Here is a 16429-nt window from a genome sequence, read left to right as displayed (position 1 = left end):
AGTGTATTATTGTTAAATTAGCAGCCACTAATAGGATTGGAACGAAACTTGGTGGAAATATTCTAAAGGTCAACAAATGATTAATATTTATTCTGTGATGAGTAATCATGAATATTAATTAGCTAATTTGCATAATACACATTCAAACTTTGTTTATAGAGTTCACGTTTATGTTAAGATTCAACAAAGCCATTAACACTCGATTTTGATTATTCCTCATCAGGTTTGATAAGTTAATATTTATATTTGGTATAGGGGTAATCTCATTGCAAGCGTGAATGCAACGTCAAACACTTTAGAGGTATGTTGATACTTTATTATGTAATATATGTTACTTGTGATATGTTCTAATTGATCAGCCTTGATATATTTCTATAAATCTGAATGGAAGTACGCAATTGTATTAAATTGATGTTTATTGTTTTTGTTATATAACTAGATTGAATCATGGAGGCTGCATTTTCTTTTGGCGCCAAGAGACGGGAGCCCGAAACTGATTTTACTGTGTGCTTAATTTGTCAGTGTGGAAAAGAGACAGCACCATTGCAGCAGCTGACAGATCAAGGCTTTGAATCATTCGCATATGCTGTAGAGAACAGAGAAGACGATGTGTCTTTCCGTCTGATTTCCTATATTAAAAACAAAGATCTTCTTTTGTCAAAAATGCCACTATATCATGCCAAATGCAGAAACAGTTACACAAATAAAAAAACTGTCCGACAAATGATGCGAAAAATTCAAAAGACAACACATGAGAAACAGCAGCCTGGTACCAGTACTGATTCGCAAGATACTGCTAGAACTAAGACAAGATCCTCCACACAGTCGCCAATAGATTACAAAAATACATGCTTTATTTGTGAAAAACAACGGGACAAGTCTGGAGACTGGAAATTAGTGCTTGTGTCTACAACAGAGCGTCAAAACTCTGTTATGGAAAAGGCAAAACAGTTGGAAGATGATGTTATGCTGCACAAAATCCAAGGCTTACCGGGTCAATGCATTGACATGATAGCAAATGATTTCAGATACCACCGTAAATGCATGAACACATACTTAAATAAACAGACATCTGTATGTAGTGATTCCAAGACAAATCAGAAAATATATGATGTTGCGTTTGGTGAGATTATTTCTATGATTGATCAGCCATTATTTGAATGCGGCAATGTATATTACATAACAACGTTACGTGATCATTACAGAGATCTTCTGACCAAGTACGGTGCTGAAAACGCCAATGCATACAGATCATCAAGCCTAGTGCATCGCTTACAGGACCATTATGACTCACCTAATGGTTGCAGAGTAATGATTGTCCCACAGAGGGGAACTTCTAGTCTACTGTGCTCAGCAGAACTAAATATATCAAAGCTATTGTTCGAGGTTTCCAAACTTAAAGAGAAACTAGATGAGTCTGAGTATACAGAGGAAAGTGACGATGACAATGAACGTGAAACCACACACATGGACATAAAATCACTGTCATTTCATTCAGCTAAACATCTTAGATTTGAATTGAAACAACTTGGAAAGGCTGAAAAACAGCAATTAAGAAGTATTAAGGAACTATCTGCAATACAGCATGCTACTGATGGAGATCATGCAACTGGGGACCAAGCAAGAGAACCTGGTGATACAGAAACAACAGGAGGGGTTCCAGATAATCCACGTGAAGTGCAAGTTCCAACAATGGATATATCATATGAAGCTGCTGCATCACGAGTTACTGATAGTTTATACAACCATGTATCATGGATACTGACTGATGCAGATGCCACCATAGGAGATAGTGGAAGGGTTTCTTTAAAACCACATCTACATGAACAAGTACTAAACATGGCCCAAGATATCACTGCTTCAGTAGCAGGTATAGCAACACCGAAACAAGTAGGGTCTGCTATTCATGTATTGAAAGAAACTAGGAGTAAGGACACTTTAACCCTTTTCAACAGATTAGGTAATTGCATAAGCTACCAGGACACCCAACGTTATATCACAACAATGGCAGAAGCAGCTGACAAACAAATATCAGATGATGGGTTCTTTCTACCAGCCAATATAAAACCAGAGAGATTTACTCAATTTGCTATTGATAATTTAGATTTCCATGAGCACACAAAAGATGGAACAACACTTCATGCAACAACGCACATTATTTATCAGTATCTCTCTGATGGCGAAACTGTTGATGATGTAGGTGCTGTGCCACTTGTGAAGTCACGTAACGTTTCAATTAAAGATCCACAGCCTTTTTTAGCAGAACAAAGCAATCTCACTCTCAGAGAGCGTCAAAAGAGTAGATCACTAGCTGGAATATATACATCATTGAATCCATCAGAAGATGTTGAATCACCTCTACAGAACAGCAACATGGTATGGTTACTGATGCAGATTGGCCCGACTAACATGATGAGTGATATTGAAATTAGTGATTTTGTTCCCCCAACATGGAGTGTATTTAATGATAGATTAAGCTCAGATGCAAGAGGAGCGACAGTGATCGGCTATGGTCCAATATTCCCCCAATCACCTACACAACCAGATGTAGTAGAGAAATCTATAGAATACTGCATGAGAGTTTCAGAGAAGACAAATCAAGAATTTACAGTTATAACTTGTGATCAGGCTATTTATGAGATAGCCCTTGCTCTACAAAAGAAACAACCCTTTAAATTCTCTAAGCTTATTCTTCGAATGGGAGGATTCCACATAGCTACTAACTTTATGGGAGCCATTGGATTCTTCATGAAGAATGCAGGAATTGAAGATATTCTTGTTGAAGCTGGAATCTGCCACCGTGGAACGGCAAACAAAATAATATCAGGAAGAGACTATTATTCCATGCTGAGGGCACACAGTTTGGTTCAAGCTGCTATGTTCCACATTTACTGGGAGGAATTTGAAAATTGGCTCATAGATGAGAACAAGGGAGGTGATGAATTAGCAGCACTGTCACACAATCTACAACTAGTATTTGAGGATATAGTAGACTACGACAGGATGACGCCACTTGCTGCTAGTGTGGATGCAACATCAGATCCACTTACTCCTGTTAAACAGCTACTGCATGAGTTTAATACTACAAGACAGAAAATGCCCACTAGTAAATTCTGGTTAATGTACATAGATATGGTGATGATTCTAAAACGATATATCCAAGCAGAACGTGCTGGACTTTGGGAATCCCACCTCTCAGAAGTTGAGAAGATGCTCCCATATCTGATCGCTGCTGGACATTACAAGTATGTGGCAAGCGTCCCTCACTATCTGGCAGCAATGAAAAGCCTTCCAGCATCTGCACCACAAGTTGACCAGGCATTTAAGGAGGGGAACTTCACTGTGAGGAAAACACCTGGACGGTTTAATGGTGTTTGGTCTGACATGGGATTGGAACAAACTTACAACTGTGAAGCGAAAACCACCCTGTTCCATGGTATAACTCAAAATCCTGCTGCCATGAATAAATATTTACAGGCCTTACCAATGATGACTGCTGTCTCTGAAAAAACCAAAATGATGGCACATATGGATCAAACCAATGACAAACACCATGAAGACACTGTGAAATTAGCTGAGAACGAATCCAAAGCGATAAAGCACATACATCAAATCATTGAACAGAAAATGATAAATCCATTCACATGTGATGCTGATGGCTTATTGAACATATCAACAGGTGAGAAAGCAGCAACATGTGACTTGGTTAATGCTCGTGAACGAGGCATCCAGGCCTTAAGTTCAGCTAAAGAGAAAGGTACGGACAAGATTGAAGTAGTTAAACTACATACATTTGCCACAAAGACCAAAAAGATTCAGACAAGTGCGGAAAAAGCCAAAAAGATTTATGAAGAAGAGAGTTCAGTGTTCAGAAATCTGTACTTTGTACAAGAATTAGATGAGCAAAAGAAGAAAGAAGTCCTAAGTTATGAATGGACAAGTTATCCAGCTTCTATCTTTGAACCAAATGCAAGTTTGTCACAAGGCTATGCCATGCGCAAAGGAAACAAAGCAGATTACCTCAATGGCATCAAAGACTACCTGGGTGATGAATGGACCCAAGAGGACTATATTCCTCCATCTGATGAACCAACAGTGCTGGTGGTTGATGCTATGGCTTTCATCCAACGGTATCAGCAACTAGGCTGCAAAACATTTGGAGAACTCCAAGAACATTACATGAAGAAACTTCTCAGTTTGTCTCCAGATTATTGCACGTGCATCAATTTTGTTGGCGATAGGTATGATGTATTACCATCAGAAAGTTTGAAGGGTGAAGAAAGAGAAAAACGAGAGCTTGCATCAAAGAACACAAGCAAAGAATACGAGCCTTGTGACAATTTTGTCATTCCTCCTTGGAAGGAATTTGTCCAGAATCCTAGAAACAAGGCCAACTTATTGAATTATCTAGGGGAGTCATGGGCAGAGTACCATAAGGCACTACCAGATGGCATAATGGTAATTCTAGGTGGTATAATGAGTGACCCTGGTAATACTCTTCAAGTTACAAATGAAAGTGTGACTCAACTGCCAGAAGTGTCATGTACAAAACACGAAGAAGCCGATACGCGGATGTTTGCTCATGTTGCATACTGTGTACAAACACTTCACTGCAAAAGGGTTATCATCTAAGCTACTGATACAGATGTTGTTATACTAAGCATGTATTACTGTGGTCGTATTCCTGGGCTGTCAAACATATGGGTTCACAAGATGAACACTTTTCTTCCAATCAATAGCATTACAGAGGCACTTGCCAGGAAGTCTGAGATGGCACTTGCTGATATTACATCTATTCTACTCTGTGCATACGTTCTCAGTGGATGTGATACTGTTAGTTATCCCTACAAGAAAGGGAAAAAAAGAGCTGCTAAAGTTGCCCTTGAAGTAGCTTCAAAGTTACTTCCACTCGCTCAATATGCTGAACCAGGTGAAGGGTTCGATGTTGATGAAAATGTGATTGAAGCTGCCAGACTATACATCATGGCACTCTATGGTAGAGCTGACTTCTGTGGAAATTTGGACGAGTTAAGAGCACACTTGTTTGGCACAACAAAGGGGGATCTGAGATGTCTCCCCCCAACTGAAGATGCCTTTCTTCAACATATTCTTCGAGGCCTACATCAGATAGTTGTCAATAAAAGTGCTCATGATCCAGTGCCAGAATATCCAATTGCAACAATGTTTGGTAGAAAAGTTGTAGATGGAAAGCTCGTACCAATAAGGATGTTGAAAGGAGCTAAACCAACTGAAGCCACGCACAAGAACTATTGTCGTTGTAAAAAGTCAAAATGCTTAACTCGTCATTGCATCTGTGTCAAGGCAGGAGTCAAATGTGTTGTTGCTTGCATGTGTGCTGCAGACCCAGTCAATTGTGGTAGGATACAACCAATAATAAGTGAAAGTGATAGTGAGTGAGTGAGTGAGTGAGTGTGTGAGTGTGTGAGTGTGTGAGTGAGTGAGTGACTGAGTGAGTGAGTGAGTTAGTTACTGAATGTGCGTTAGTTACTGAATGTGCGTTTTCAAGCATACCATATATTATATATATCACAAGGGGTGAATTTTTGTTAGAATAGTACAGTCTGAGCAAGTTTCTATTTCGTGTATTTCTTCTTGATTGTGTAGTTTTACATACAGTCTAACTTCATTTCCATAATATAAACATTATAGTATATGAATTTAATAACGTTCATTTTTCAATATTCAGACAAACTAGTTTAGACTTTTTTGCCTTCACTGTTTTCAGCACATATCAAATAGTTAAGTGCATTGAGTGATTGTGGTGTATAAATTATGTATATTTCAATATTTTAGTTTCAACTTTAATAATCGAACCAAACTTCATTCATGCATGAATGTCATAACGTCATTTACGGGCATACCCGCATTTCTGATAAAGTTAATAGAGTAAATGTGAAAATCATGGCAATACAATATATATGTATATTTATTAACTTTGTTACATATTACTCGAGTTACTTTTCGTAAATACTATATTTTCAGTTTGTATTTGAAACTACCAAATTAAGTTTTGTGACATGTTTAACATGCATTTGGTGAAAGATTGTTAAATAAATACTATTTGTTCAAAATGAGTGTAATGTGTTGTTTGATTTCCATTGAGTGTCAGTGTCATGAACACATGTAAACTATAAATGGAACAAGTGTCGGTCTTACTGCGCATTCAATAAAACAAATACGGTATCTACTATATCTACTATTTATCTACTAACACCTTCCAAAATATGTTTATATCATAATTTTAATAGGAGAATCACTAACACAAATCAGGAGAAAAGTTTCAATTGAAATGTATTAGCTGAACCCTCGTCTTTTCACATGTTTTTACTGAAAATACTAATATTTCCTTCAAAATTAAAAGTTGCACTTGCAAAATTGTAGTTACCATCAGTTCATATATATTCCAAAACAACTACTATGTTGGCAGTAACATATATTTTATTGATCCCATGTAGGCCCAAACCCAGTATCTCCTCAAATATCTTCATACATTTGCTCAAAAAAGTGCCGCCAACATGCACTGGGAAAAGTGCCCGGATGTAATATTTTGCAAGAGTTAAGGAAGAGCAGGCCTCGTGATTATTATAACATAAGGTATAATCCAAATAAAAATGGTGGTCTGCAAAGTATAGGAGATGGTGTCAGGTACCCTCTCAGATTGAACCCTTGGGTCCCAGACTATACATAAAAATGAACCGTTCCACGTATAGAGTTTTCTACTTTGAAACATTTCGCTGACTTTACTATCTATGACCATGTGATTTGATTCATGTCAATCATTAATGACAAACAATTTACTAAACCTTTAATATGTTAATGGTGCACATATATTCACAAACACATATGCATCATCAAACAGTATGAACTATACTCTCCAATATAGTAAGATAAATTATCAAATAACATATAAAATAGTTGTTTTCTGGCCGTGGTACATTTATCACTTCTACCGGTCACGCCACGATTGGCACATGATTTAGAGACAATTAGTTTTCTTTGCGTCATGAAGAAAAAAAAACAATGTTGACAAAACGCGTAATTTGGGGGTTAAATATTTGATTTTGTACAATGATTATTCAAGTTACTATTGTAAGTGATAATGGATGTCATTTTATTCCAGAAAAAACGTACATGGGCGTAGAATTGTGACACGCTTTTAAAGTCGGACACATACGCATTATCCAAATACAATTATAATCCAACATTATAGTCATATTTGCTGGCACTGAGAAAAATCTAACAGTGAATGTTGCCACGGGGAAAAAAACAATACAATAGTTTAATAATATTATCAATTTCATCGTATGCTTACATAATGCAATGACAGCTCCAACCCCAGAAATAATGTTTCCGTTTGAAATGGAAATCACAATTCGGTCAATTGAGACCAAAACGAAAATGTCGGTCATAGTAATTAGCCCGAGTATGACAGTTCAGCTGCTAGATATTAATTAGAGACGCGGTGGAACCAAAATTTGAAAAGTAAATCACTCCATCGGTTAGAAATCGGTGATGATGATAGCCAAGAGGCGAATAAATACATTTCAAAAACATATTTGTTATACAGGGATGGTTAACGAGGTAAATACCTTTTTGAGCGTATATAAATATTTGCATCTTGACAATACATTTTTCATAAATTAAAACCATATAGCAGCAAACATAGCAGTATTCGTTTGATGGTTTTAACTATACATAGAGGTACTTAAAAACTCGATACAAACATATTCTTTCTGTAATATTTCTTTTAAATAATATGATGACACGCCAAATTGTTATACATATTTGTTGTAGCGCCATCAGCGGCTGTGGTACTCTGGGTTTCCCGGAAGTGACCTCTCCATCAAACGCGAGTATACGAAGTTCAATACAATGGAGGTAAGTTTTAGTTCCCATGTTCTTCTTAGACTTGTCAGAAAATACGAGTTGTAAATAGTACAATGAACACTGTGAAGAAAGTCCATACTTCCTTTGCACAGGGAGGTAAAATATTTTTCGCATGTTGGGCTCAGACAATATGTTTGTGCAATGATTGTACGTATGGTATGTTGTCGTAATTTAAATACGATGACAGTGGCGTGTGTATTGTAGCCTTACTACGTGGCACAAACTTTAACTGTGTTTGTGAATGTAAGTCGGATCACGAACGTTCGTTCTGATTTCGTCACTTTTCAGCGTCTAGTTCCTCGTATGACTACTCATGTTTTGTTTTTTTTAATTGGTAAAATTATTCTAATTCCAAGGAGTTTCCCCAGAACTTATACATCTTTATTTAATTAATTGTTAGCGCAATTCTTGAAACCAAGTTTTTAAAAATATTTTAAACAATGTCTTTCCAATGACTGCCTTTGCAAAATCACATTATGAAATGTTGTCACCCGTACCAGCATTTAAGTTAAGAATGATATTATCTACTAGGATCCAATGATAAACAGTGTTCTAAAATGTTTCACCCTTACTAGTTTTATAAATACACACTTTATTATATGGCTTAACTTGATAACTTGAAATGTTGATATTTTTTTTTTCACTTTTGAACAGCTTTTACAATATTATGCCAATTGTTGGTGCTTTTTTACTGTGAAACTTTCATTTTATTAAAGTGAAAATGTAAAATGCTGTTATTTCCTGTAACCTGTATCAGCTATCCCCTTTTGCCCCTCTGAATATCAGTATAATCCTGTTTTCAATCTTGTAAACAATCTTGACTCACATTACAATGAAACCACACAGAGAAACTGACATGAAAAAAGTTGTTCAGTGCTATATTTGCTTAACAGAAACACTTTGCTGTAGATTAGGTTTAAAGCAGGGGAGTTAGCACCTGTGCATGTAGAAGATGGCTTTAGTATGGCGTGTTGTTTCAAATTAAGCATCTACCCATGAGCCTTTGCATTTTAGTGGGTGTTGAGTGGACTAAATTCCTGCACATGCACAGGTGACAGAACATCTCTGCTTTAAAGTAAAGAGGTGAGTATTAATTAAGTGACACCTTTGACTCTGGTTGTGTAGAAAGTCAAAGGTGTCACATTTACAGCAATCACCTGAATAAACTGATCATGAAAATCTACCTTTGGAACATTGCAATATCATTTTCAAAGTTGTCAGTGGTGTTTGTTATGATTTCAGCACTTACAATTCAAACTAGTTGATGCTCCTGGATACAATTTTCACAAGAGGTGTTTGTCGTAAAAAATTAGATATGAAAATCATAATATGTGTCCATTGAAATCTGCCAGATATTAATTCAACAAAATCTGTATTGATCATGTAAGTGTTTCAGATTCAGGTTGAGAACTTGTATCTCTTATTAAGGAATGTCAAAAAGCTGTATGCAAATCAGGTTGCCAATTTCATATAAGGACTGCTGACTGATCAATCTGACTAACAGCATTGCTACTCTATTTATTCGACACATAAATGAGCTTTGCCAGGACATCGCACAAATGCAATTTGGCTAGGGATATTGCAATGTTGCAGGGGAAATTGATAGAGAAATAGTGGTTTTCATGATCAGTATATTTTGTCACCAGCTGTTATATTCCTGTACAACCAATAATCAATTTATAATATAGCCGAGACACATGTGTGCTAAAACCAGGAAATGTGTGCGTATAACGTTAACTTTTAATAGCCGGTAATGCTTAAAAAAAATGTTATTTTGCTGTAAATTTAATTCTCACCAGTATAACCTTGCTTATATAAATGTACAGTATGTTTATATTGTATTCTGTCTCTTCTTTTCTTCTTTGCCTCTTTGTCTGATAATCTTTGTCTCTCTGAATGATAAACTTTATTTAAGACATCTAACAAGTCTAAGTGGGTGCGTGTTGGCAGTCAGTGGCTTCCAAGTTCAGCAGTCAACGAGGGAGTGTTTATGGTATTTCTTGCTTTATAATCCAAATACTTCATTCATCTGTTTATCTATATAATACTTCCATGTTAACTCTATATTTAATATTCAATATTATTCACACACAGTTAACTCCATACATTATGGGCTGCATTGGTATGCATTGTATTAGAGCAAAACTAGGAAGGGATTTCCACTCAAACAGCTAATGTTTTCTTTATCTGTTTGGCATAACTGATCTTTTTATATTTTTGCTGTTTATAAGTTAATTAATGAATTATTATCTTACTTAGTTATGAATATAATAAATATAACTTTTTGAACAAATAATTGCTAAGCATATTATATGTTTAAAAAAAAATGGAAAATGTATACTTTGCAGTACTATGCAGTGTATACTTTACAGTACTATGCAGTGTATACTTTACAGTACTATGCAGTGTATACTTTACAGTACTATGCAGTGTATACTTTACAGTACTATGCAGTGTATACTTTACAGTACTATGCAGTGTATACTTTACAGTACTATGCAGTGTATGTACCATTGCTATACACAATCACAGTTGTTAATTCTTGAACTTGGACAAATTATTTCCATCACTTGGACACAAGTGTCTTTACCATGGCAATGATAATATGTGATAAAATATTAATATTTATCAAAGAAAATAGTCATTTAATGTAAACTTGTCAGATATAGAGAAATAAATATTACATTCCCTTCTGAGATTTGATCAAATATGGTATTCATGGGTATTCTCAGTAACCAGAGATATGAATTAAAGATAATATTTATGGGTATTTTTTTCACCGGAAGAACAGTTTTCTTGTAAAATCACTGGATTAATAAGAAAACGTTAGAAAATGATTTACATACTCTCGGTACTAACAAATATTTATCAATATATTTACCATTTGTAATTAATATTTAATATAAATTGTTCAAGGATGGTTGTTACCAAATGCATGCACTACAACAATATAACCATTATTTAAAATAAAATGTCCTGTCCTGAAAGGGTAGTGCAAGTTGTTATTAGATTATTACATTCTCTAATCTCTTCGCACACATAAACAGCTGGTGTGCATTATTTTTATTTGTAAAAGTACTTACTTATCAATATGGTATTATAGTAGCATCTCACTCTATATGGTAATGTTAACACATATTTATATCAAATTCATTTATGATTTTTGTAGTCTTCGTATTGTGGTTATGGTACAGTATGGGAGTATTACATTCGTGTTCATCTTGTGAACAGCAAAGTCAAGCTCAGTTACCTTTCGCCAAATAAACCGTTAATAATTTTTTCCATATTTGAAATTTTTGTTATTAAGACAATGCAGCCAATGGAAAATTATGTCCATTTGGCACATGAATAATAAAGAATTATAGAAATATACCTAAAAATGTTGCTCCAACATTTTGGCGGGAAAATCATAGTGTTCAACTAGTAAACTATAGCATTCAATCTTCACCAGGTTTGTCATTGCATTGCAGGTCATAATGTCAACCATGTTCACTGGTGATGGAGATCAACACTTTTTTAGTTACCATAGCAATATGCTTATACCGATGGGAGTATTATTCCTCCTATGTTTCATCATCCATTGATAACAATAATAAATCTCTATCTTCCACACTACATTAATTTAGCCAGTCATCATTTTCACTGACACTTCTCATCAACAAATATAAGCATTTTTCAAAATCTAGTTTTGTAATTATAAATGTAGCTAGAATTTTATGTTGACTGTAAATTGAATATTTTTAAATAATTCTTTTTGATATAGTATAATACAATCTTGTTTCAGCTGCAGATATAGCAGATTTTCAGTAATGAAATAATGTAAATCATAAACGCTCACGCACCCAAAGCACAGGGTCTCGTAAACTTGCTATGTCTATGTTACTGGGACATAACACCACCAGCGAAGCTCATACATCGAGTACACTGTGCCCCAAAATTACCTACTCGATATCATGTAATTTGAAGCGTACATGGTATCAGGTTTTCATTATTGCATTAAAGAAAAATGGCTATGTTTGCTGCTAAAGCAAGCTTTTTATTTAACAATAAATCATACTCATTATGCTATAAGATGGGTTTTCATCCATATTGACTCTTTGTTTTGAACAAAAACTCATATAATATTAGAGATGCTGGTACATGTACAATTTTATTTTACTGAAAATCTATCCATCATGATGATCCGATAAATATAATGATATTGCGTTGCATTGTGGGTACAACTTCTATTTATCCAAGTATTTTGTCATGGATGTTGATTCATAGTTGAACAATAAAATTATGAATAATTTTGAGATTGTAAATAATTCCAGTATTTTTTTGTCTAACAGAATGGCCCTCTGGATGAAACGCCACTTTTCAGACCTGCTATTTTAAAGGAAATTGATTTTACTAAAGCATCTGTTAAATTTAATCCTCCTGTATCACCGACCAATCCTGGTGAAGATTTGTTGATGAGACCACTATGCCAAGCTGACTATGATAAAGGTAACAAGGAATGGTCACTTATCAGTACTCTTACAGTAATTACGTAACAATCCCTTTATTTATATAAACCTTTGAATGCTATTTTCCTCTTCAACATTTTGCATATTTTGGGGAATTTTTCTATGACTTTTGGACAAATGAACGTAATGTTATATTGCATACACAATTCAAGACATATATCCCGTGATGCAGGCGAGTTGATATTGCTGATGAGGTGGGGTTTTATTAGTAAGATATTACTCCTATAGTTTTTACAGGTATAATATATACTGGAATGATTTGTTCTGTACGTGCCCAGGGGTAAACTAGCCTTACATTGTATATCATTTAGGATACACTGAGTAGAAGCAATTCTAACATGCTGTAGTCGAAATTATTTTATTAGTTTTTTTTTGTGGAAACTTTGATGACATTATAATAAACAGATTTTTTTTTAAATATCATTTGCTGTACATACTGTACCACGACATTGTGCAGGCACAGGAAATATGTTGACAACTGTGAAAAGTGAGTTACCGTAGTGCAATATCCAGCATTGTAGTTTTCCCAGTATAAATTTTGGCCAAAACTGATTAAAATGTTGATTTAGTATCAGTATTAGTATTTTCTATTGTATATTCTAGGAGCTAACTGTGAAACCATAAACCATAGATAATACATTATGTTCTATTTAACCAGGGATTTGCATAAGTTAAAACAGGGGTTCGTCCATTCACAGTATTTAATACTGGTAAAAGTATTCATGGTACTGTTAATCTGATATAATACAGTATAATCCTTGGTAATTATTTCTTTTTTGCAGGTTTTATGGAACTTCTAAAACAACTCACTGTAGTAGGTGACATTCCTAAAGAACAGTTTTTAGGTGAGTTTTCGATATCTGTTTCAAATGTTCTTAAAGATAAAAAATAAAATAACATGAAAAGCAATTTGTAATATGTGGGGTTAATTACGATATAAATGAAAATAAAAATGAGCTCCTAAAACCAACAGCAGCTTCATTTAAATACTTCATTCATGTAATTCTATTTTGCAGCAAGATACAATCAAATGAAGAAATGTCCAAACACATATTATGTCACTGTCATAGAAGACACCTCAGTTGGCAAAATAGTTGCAACAGGGACTGTTGTTGTGGAACAAAAATTTATTCGTGGATGTGCTGAGGTAAGTAGATGATGTCTCGGACATCTATATGGAAAAACTTTTATACCATGTCTGTTTTCATTTATTATTTATAGATTAATGCTTTACCATCTTTTGCATTGCTGGGCTTATAGCTTTAGAATAAGTTTGTCCAAATTCTCAAAATCATTTTTTTTATAGTCTTAATATTTTAGCTCTGCTGTCGACAAAGTCGAGCGGAGCTTATAGTATTACTGATTGTCCATCGGCGGCGTCGTCGCCGCTGTCATCAACTTTACATTTTCGACTTCTTCTTAAAAACCACAAACTGTATAGCTGTGAAACTTTCTAGGAAGGTACCTTGGGTGGTTCTCTCTCAGATTTGTTCATTTCGTGTGGATACTTATTTATAGCGAATATTTTTGGTCAAAAATGCTATCTTCTCCTTGAAAACTGCTTGTCCAATTTCTTTGATATTGTATATGTAGGTATATCAGGTGGACCTCTGTCAGATTTGTTGATTTTGTGACAATTTCTTCAATTCTCCAATGTTGATGAATATTTTTGTAATTTTTGGTCAAAAACGTTATTTTAACTTATTTTTGAAAACTGCTAATTTGATTGCTTTGTAACTTTATTTGTAGGTACCTTGGGTGAATCTATGTCAGATTTGGTAATTTCATGACGATATCTTCAAAACTCTAATTTTAGTGAAATATTCTTTGCAACAAAATCAAGAAAGTTGGTGTCTTGCGATATTAAAGCAGCTAAAATTAAATTGCATCTTAGTCATTGCTTTCAGAGCATGCATCACAAACAGCGGAGCTATATCAGCCGACAGGCTGCTAGTTTTATAACATTTTTCATTACTAGGGTTAATGAGGCTATGAATAGATAAAAATGGATAAAATAAATGTTTTTTTTTGTCATTTCACATATATGGTAGTTATTCTGATAATCCTATTTACTTTTCAAAGCCATTTTATCATTTATGTACCAAAATGAATTTATTTTATAGAGATCAAGATTAGAAGACCTTGTTGTTGATGATACATATCGTGGCAAGCAATTAGGAAAATTGTAAGTTTAGTTTTAATATTAATCTTACAGTGAACAACACAAGGACATATTTATACAAATGTATTTATGAATATAAACAAAACTTTATTTCATTAATCTCATTCAAATCAAAAACAAGATGATTAGATTGGATAAACCAACTCGTGCATCAATCTGTGGTTTAATTGTTGTTTTCAAACATGTGTACTGTTTGCATGTCTAACCGAGCTGATTGCACATGTGAGTCAATAATTCTTGCATTTATAACTAGTTGCCTACAAAGAAACACCACTCTTATAATGCCATGATGTACGTATATATATAATTGGCGTATAAATCTAAGTATCAACTCGTCAAATCTGTGATGTCACTGCACTGGCTTTGTAACCTGCAATGTATACCATTGTAATGAGGTTGTTTTATTTTATGATTACAACAACATGCGGATTAATATAAAAATTCTTTTCTTTTTTTTGGCAGATTATTTCAGACGCTGTTTATTCTTAGTGAACATCTCGGTTGTTACAAATGTTCTTTGGAGTGCCTACCTTCGAATGTTGCTTTTTATGAAAAATTTGGTATTGAAAAAGACCCACAATTGTTTATGCAATACAGATTTAAAAAAACTCAATAACTGTGCAATCATAATATTATTAACATGTTTTTTTATACACTGGTTAGGGGTTAGGGAACATTCAGACTTTGTCCGACCCGGTATAAATTGTATGTGTACAATGATCTGTCATCATTTCCTGAACATGCATGGACCAATGTCTTTCAAATTCCGTATGAAAAAAATACATGATATCCCCAATATGCATGCCAATTTTGGCCAACTAGCAGCCATTTTGAATGTAAAACAATCTAAAATCCTGATACCCCGGTACTTGAACATGTCTGCAGTCAGTTCTCTGAGATGCACGGGCTGATTTCATTCAAACTTGTTTGAGTATGGTGGTGAAAATTTTGTTGTTCTGTTAATTCCATACATGTTTTTCTGGGTAATGTAAAATCTGATTATGTGTATTGTTTGGTTTATACACATTTTGTTCTAACATGTTCTCAAATATTTGTGGAAAATTTAATATTTTTTTTTTTTATCTTTTCACTATTCTGATTGCGTACTTAAAGGCTGGGAAAACATCCAATTTCAAGCTAATGTGTCCCAAGCAACCATGTGATTATTACCTTTCATCAAATCTATTGTGCTGTAGTTTCTTTTTTTTAGTACGACTTCCAAGACAACAGTTATTTTGACTGTCCGGTCACTTATTTATTAAATACAGTTATGATTAATGATTTTAATCAAAGTTGTTTTGTCAAAATTAAAATTGGCATGTATAGTATGAGTTTTGTTTCGATTCTCCAATATTGGTAACTGTATAGTCATGTTAGGATGTTCTGAATGGTCCTTATCTTTTGGAATTGAAACAGAAATATAAAACATTGAAATAAATTTTTGCCATTTAAAAAAAAAAAAAGTTTTAAAATTTCCCAAGTCTCTATTATGTTCATTTCCCAAGTTCAGTAAATGTTCATGCAGTCCACAGCGGATAGTACTGGTAAAATTTTTTGTCACTCCCATTATTCACACTGTGTATGAAATTACAAGATTCAGTTTTTGTATTAGTACCTAGCTTTTATCTTTCCAAGTGAGGCTAGAGGTTTTTTTCTTGCGTAACATTTTTAAAATTCACCCAAAAAAAAAGGGCCCTATATGCCACTACTACTTCTGAAATTGAGGGCTGCTGGTTCTTGAAAAACAAATTCAAGAAAATGCTGTACTATTATAACTTTTTTTTTGAAGGTCACATCACTGGGCTTCCATACTTACATTGTGCTCATACAT

The 16429-nt window shown here is 34.4% G+C and overlaps 1 protein-coding gene across 1 annotated transcript; it reads left to right on the top strand.

Moving 5' to 3' along the window:
- The first annotated feature begins 7823 nt into the window (after nucleotides 1-7823).
- Nucleotides 7824-15365, top strand: LOC100372194 (glucosamine 6-phosphate N-acetyltransferase-like). The gene is made up of 6 exons (XM_002741265.4): nucleotides 7824-7899; nucleotides 12240-12396; nucleotides 13199-13261; nucleotides 13433-13563; nucleotides 14540-14601; nucleotides 15061-15365. The coding sequence occupies exons 1-6, from the start codon at nucleotides 7894-7896 to the stop codon at nucleotides 15212-15214; spliced, it is 573 nt and encodes a 190-aa protein (XP_002741311.1). The 5' UTR covers nucleotides 7824-7893; the 3' UTR covers nucleotides 15215-15365.
- Nucleotides 15366-16429: the final 1064 nt, after the last annotated feature.

This window comes from Saccoglossus kowalevskii, chromosome 2 (genome assembly GCF_978046115.1).
Source record: "Saccoglossus kowalevskii chromosome 2, keSacKowa6.1, whole genome shotgun sequence".
Taxonomy (NCBI): Eukaryota; Metazoa; Hemichordata; class Enteropneusta; family Harrimaniidae; genus Saccoglossus; species Saccoglossus kowalevskii.
The sequence above is the reverse complement of the archived record's forward strand: the minus strand, read 5'-3'. Positions and strand labels throughout refer to the sequence as shown.